Raw genomic sequence first — 6,040 nt, 5'->3', positions numbered from 1 at the left:
TTTCAGAGACATACCACACAAACAATCGATTTTGAAATAGAGATATAGAGGTGGACGTTTTATAACTCTGATGTTATAAATATTTATACTCTTCTCTATAGACTTGGCAGTGCTTAAGATACTTTGATTTAGGATAAAAACTAGAATTGCATAGGGAGCAATCATTAAAAAACAAAGTGCTTCCTCTACAATCTTTATGCCTTTGCAAACACAAGTTTGCCATCCAATCGCAATAATAAATGATATTTTATATGTGTACAGTCAATTTATTAAAAAAAATGACCTTGTAAAAGGGGAAGAGACCGGAGCCACATGGAACCGAGGTTTCCCATGAGGCAAGCATGACCCCGACACCCCAAATCCTAAAATACAATCTAGTCGTTGTTGAAGTGGACGCGAAGGCCGAAGCCACCGATGGCAGTGCTGGCGACCTCCCTCACGCCAGGATCACACGGCACAATAATGCATTGGAAGTAGTTTAGCTTGCCACTCAAAAAAACAAAAGAAAAAAAAGTAGTAGTGCGACTGATCTAGCAACGACTCTCATTGTTCATTGATAAATGGCTAACAAGGTAGTTAGCGCTAGACGCGGCCACGAAAGGGCCAAAAGAACGTCTATTATTGCAGAGCAGCGGTTGGGTTCTCGTTCTCCGAATGTGCAAGGATGCGCACGGACCGTGTTTATCGAGTCAACTCGTTTCGGTCTGTCCTAAAAAGAAAAGACAACTCGTTTCAGTGTTCTCGGTTCTCACACGGTGTGCTCTTCATCATCCTCCTTTCTTAATGCAATGATTCACAATCCTTCTACGTATTCGAGAAAAACAAAAACTGAATCAGCTCCCAGCTATTAATAGCAGAAGCCTCATCGTTCATCGTCGTCCCCATCAGTAGACATAGCCACCATGACCATGATGACGGACACCCAGGCTCCACCCACACCGGGCAGCAAGATGGAGCCCGCCTACGTGCTTGCTCCGCTCGGCGTCTTCCTCCTGATCTGCCAGCTCATCCTGTGCCGCGCCGCCCGCTCTTGCCGCTGGAGTAACCACTGGCTCTTCCCGTACGTGGCGGAGGCCGGCGACTACCTGCCCAACGTGCTCGGATCCGTCGCCATGGCCAGCATCCCCGACGAGCCCAGCGCGGTGGTGCTGCTGCTGTACCTCGTAGTCCTCAACAACTCCATGGCGGCCTACGACCGGGAGAAGGTCAGCCTGCGCTACCTCTGGACCGCCGTGAACGTCGTCTGCTTCGCCTACCGCGCCCTGAGCGCCGTCGGCCGCGCCGACCTGGGCGGCGCCGGGATGTACGCCGGGGCGTACGCCATCGTCGCCGCCATGCTGGGCGCCTACACGTACTGCAACGTCCTCGTCGCCCTGGTGCGCGCCGGCAAGCACTACCCCGAGGCGATCGCCGAGCACATGATCGCCGAGCACATGAGCGCGACGGAGCACGTCCCCCAGACGAAAGACCAGTACAACGCCTCCACCCTCGAGGGCTACCGCTACGTGGTGCTGCTGGAGCCCCGCAAGAGGACCGTGGACCAGATCTTCGCAGGCGGCGAGGAGAGGCGGCGCAAGGACCTCTGCCTCTCCTTCGCCCTGTTCCAGCTGCTGTTCTGCCTCTACCAAGGCGTCCCGTGGTACCAAAACGCCAGCGACCAGAAGAGCCAGAAACTCGTCGTGGAGGGGCTCCTGGGACGGCGGCCGCCGCCGCCGGTACCACCGCGGCGGCAGCAACAGCAGCAGGAGGAGGCTCATCACGATCAGGCCACGAGGAGGGGCTTCGGCGTGGTTGAGGCGGAGCTGGCGTTCCTCCACGACCACATCCACGGCGGGTGCATCCTTTGGTCCCCCGGCAGCGGCGCGTTCCGAGCCCTGTACTACGTTCTCAAGGCCGCCATGGCGGCCATCATGCACGTCGCCGGCCTTGCGCTCTGCCTCGCATGGGATCGGCCGCGGGTATCGGTTGTCATCTCTCCGCTGCTGCTCTACCTGCTATTCGACCTGCTGCAGGTCGTGCTCTACTGCAGGTCGGACAGGTGGATGGTGTCATACGTGTGCCACCCCGATGCCTGGCAGCAGCGATGCTTCGGCAGGTTCATCAGTCTGATACGCCCTCGTGAGCCGAACATCAACCGCAGCTACTTCTACTGGCTGGATAGCGTTCACCAGTACTCGTTGCTAGAAGAAACCAGCACAGCACTCTGGGACAGTATCGGCCGCCGTAGTAGTAGCACTCCCTTCCGCCAGGCCAGCTTGTACAGCCACGGCGCCAGACCGTCCGGCCCCGTCGCACTGCCGCCAAGCCTCAAGCTCAGGATCGCCGAGGTTCTCGGGGGTACCAGCTGCCCGGTGGCCGTGCCGCCGCTGGTGGAGAGGGCGCAGTGGTTCCGGGGGAAGGAGCCGAAGCAGAAGATCGACGTCATCCTGAAGTGGCACATCGCCACTAGCTACTGCGAGATGCTGCTCCTGCAGAGGGGCACTCTTCTTCACGGGTCCCGGAGCCGGGAGTGCGCGGTGGTGCTGTCCAAGTACTGCGCGTACCTGGTGGCGTTCCGGCCGGAGCTGCTCCCGTGCCCCGACACCGTCACGAGGTGCACCTTCTGCAATGTGCTGGGAGAGGTGGTGAGCCTCGTGGGGGGGCAGCGGAGCCTGCGGAGCAGGCTCGCCACGCTGCGTCAGCGGAGGGAGGCACGGAACGTCGCCGCCAGAGGTCTCTCGTCGCAGGACGCTGGCATACTGACCGAAGGCCTGAAGCTCGGCCACCTCCTGTTCACGAAGATGGAGAGCTCGCAGCAGGACCTCTGGGCGATCCTCGAGAGAATCTGGGTGAAGCTGATCCTCGGCGTCGCGCCTCAGGAATCGGCGCACGATGCCACCTACGCGAAGAGCCACGGCAGGTGCCTGGCGCAAGGTGGGGAGTTCCTGACCTACCTGTGGGCTCTGCTGTCCCACGCGGGCGTCCAGAAGCACAGCTCCTGGCCTCCGTGCATCAGAAACGAAACAGTCACCCGATGGGATGGGTTTATCCCTAACTTCATGTACAACTGAAATGCATGCGGGGCAGATCAGATTAACTTCGTAACGAGATTGGTTTTTTTTTGAAGAAAAACTTCGTAACGAGATTGTCTACCTGACATTTGGGTGTTTTGCTGACATCTGACACCCGGTTGTTTCGGTCAGCGAAACACACAAAAACTGATTGAGGAAAATTCGGGTGTTTCAGATGCTACTTGTACCATAATTCTTCAGATTCAACACAAATATGTGTGCTCACACTGCATATGTTAGGTGCGAATATCAAACCTCTCATTGACCATTGACATGCTTCTTCGTGAGCATTATAGAAGGTATACAGAATATACATGTGCATGTGCGAATAATAGCACGGGTCAAGTCAACCGTGGCATGGTCAGAGATGGCAACACACCATGATCCCAGTGGTCTCTTCACCATTTAATTTGGCTTTTATATATTTTTAACTCAATTTAAATTTGGTCTTTTTAGAGTTCGACCCTTAGATTATCTAAACTAAATTTTAAGATCTTTTACCACCTCTACATATGATATGCCACGTCAAGACCGAATGGCATGAGGTGAACATTCTTCACGTACTCGAACAACAGCATGCCTTCACCGATCTTGCTCTTTTTTCCGTGCAACCTGGGTAAGCATGTTGAGTAATTCTACTTCTACGGTCGTGAGATACAATATAGCAAGCCACGACACATCTATCTGGCCCAGCCCGTTTGCTGCGTGTGCATCCCAACAAGTGATTCTGAATGAAAATTATCTGACATTTCTGAGGCTCCATGTTCGTTTCTCTTGGGTTTCCTTCCAACAGACGGCTACCTAACATGGCAATGGCTCGCCAGAGCTTGAAGCGAGATCTGCAGCAGCCCATGCACAACACAGTCGGGGACTGAAAGCTTGCTGATTGGCTCTAGGAGGAAGAAGCTACTGGATTTTTATGGTGCCCTGTCCCCATGCATGCTTGGACCCGCTACCTAACGAAAGCTTTTTGCTTTCCTGTCACCCAAAAAAAAAAACCGCAAAGCTCCTCCTTCCTCGCCGAGATCTACCCCAAATCCCTCTTCTTCTCCAGGCCACGGGCGCCGGAGGCCGACGGGGCGGCAGCGCATTGCCTCTGGCTGATCGACCGATTTGACCCCGCGCGGCGGCTCCCCGCTTTCCCGCGCTCCCGGGAATGGGGTCGTTCAGTGGCCACGTGCTGCCGGGGACGCTGTTCCTGGCGGTGGGCCTGTGGCGGGTGTGGTCCGCCGTGTCGCGCTTCGCCGCCGACCCGCCGGCGTTCCGCGTCCGCGCGTGGAGCCCCCTCCCCAAGGGCCCCCGGCTCCTGGAGCTCTACGTGGTGGCCGGCGGCGCGTTCCTCGACATGTGCCTGGAGCTCGGCGGCGGCGTCCTCGCGGGCCGCGGCGGAGGCGGCGGCGGGGTCGACCCCGCCAGCCTGATCTACCTCGAGCACGGCGGCATGCTCCTCATGTTCTTCCTCTTCGGCGCGCTCGCCCTCCTCTCCCAGAAGACCAGGTATGTCACGGTGCCGCCACCACCTCTCCAGTCTCCACCATGGATGCCGTTCTCCGGATAGCCCAAAATTGGTAGAATTTGCGTCAACCTCGTGGCGCCAAAAGTTGAACTGAGGCATTAATTTGGTAATGGTTGATTCCGTTGCATAATAATCCTGCAGTTGAAGGTCACATTTTCCATTCTCAGTATAGTATCGGTCAGATCAGTTGTAGTTGCTGATAATCTCAGGCAGATTTTACTCGACATGATAAGCTCTCTGCAACGGCGACCACCGCAGGTACCTGCCGCTGACGGACGGTGAGCTGTGCCTGGTGGCGGCGGCGGCGTTCACGTCGGAGCTCCTCCTCTTCTCCTACCACTCCGGCACCCACATGGGGCTGGAGGGCTACTACCACCACCTCCTCGTCGTCCTCGTCGGCCTCTGCATCCTCGCCACCGTCCTCGGCGCGCTCCTGCCGGCGAGCTTCCCCGCCGACCTCGCCGCCGGCGTGCTGATCGCGCTGCAGGGGCTGTGGTTCTACCAGACAGCGCTCTCGCTGTACGGGCCCATGCTCCCGGCCGGGTGCGCCCTGGACGCCGCCGAGCGCAGCCGCGTGGAGTGCCGCAGCCGCGCCGCCGAGGAGCGCGCCGAGCAGCTGGCCAACCTGCAGCTGTTCGGGGCCGTGTTCCTCGCCTTCGTGTACGCGCTCGGGTGCTACGCCGTCGCCGCGGCGAGGCACGGGCACCCGGACCTGGCGGCGATGCACGACGAGCACGTCGCCGCCCTCGAGTGCCGCGGCGGCGGCGGTGGCGCCCGTGCCCAGGAGGAGTGCGCGATCTAGTGGCAGCTGGTGCCGTTGTTCCTCCTGGACTTTTGGTGCCGGACTGCCGGTGAGGCCAGCCAGGGTCGGGTATCGGCAGGAAGGATGCTGTGGCTTGCCGCCGGCGCTTCGGGGCCGTGCGGCTCTGTTGCTTCGGTTTTCTACTCTCAAGACCGTTGTTCTGTCGGTTGCGATGAACCATCTGTTCTCAGTAGAGTAGCAACTTGCTGAACATTGTGTGATATGTTCTTAGCTGTTCTCAGTAGAGTAGCAACTTGCTGAACACTGTGTGATATGTTCTTAGCATGGTTTTAAATCGCCGGCTAAGTCGTTTAGCGACAGAGCTACTATTACGGCGTTTAGCAGGCTATAGCTAGTTTTAACGGGCTAAATGTCATAACGACTGCCATTCGCTATTCTTAGCAGCTATAACCAGATTTAGCGGAAGCTATAGCCGGCTATTTAAAACCTTAGTTGCGTTGTGTTAATTTTGAGAAAAAATTAAAATAAAAAAATATTTCCTGATCGAGGACAAAATCAAATAGAAAAATACCGGCTGCATCAGAAGTTTTCAGGCAAAGGGAGGCTAGAATTTGTTTTGGTTATAATATAAATGGATGTATTGCTTGTGCTCCATGCATGTTTATATATAGGACCAGCACAGTGTCCTTGCGATGCTACGGATAATATAAA

At 56.5% G+C, this 6,040-nt stretch overlaps 1 protein-coding gene across 1 annotated transcript; it reads left to right on the top strand.

Annotated features, from left to right (window-relative positions):
- Nucleotides 1–3,819: 3,819 nt before the first annotated feature.
- On the top strand, nucleotides 3,820–5,772 carry LOC112890080 (transmembrane protein 45A-like). Its single transcript, XM_025956927.1, has 2 exons — nucleotides 3,820–4,547; nucleotides 4,825–5,772. The coding sequence occupies exons 1-2, from the start codon at nucleotides 4,207–4,209 to the stop codon at nucleotides 5,366–5,368; spliced, it is 885 nt and encodes a 294-aa protein (XP_025812712.1). The 5' UTR covers nucleotides 3,820–4,206; the 3' UTR covers nucleotides 5,369–5,772.
- Nucleotides 5,773–6,040: the final 268 nt, after the last annotated feature.

The sequence above is a fragment of the Panicum hallii genome, chromosome 4, assembly GCF_002211085.1.
Source record: "Panicum hallii strain FIL2 chromosome 4, PHallii_v3.1, whole genome shotgun sequence".
NCBI lineage: Eukaryota > Viridiplantae > Streptophyta > Magnoliopsida > Poales > Poaceae > Panicum > Panicum hallii.
Note: the sequence above shows the minus strand (reverse complement) of the source record. Positions and strands in the feature narration are given on the sequence as shown.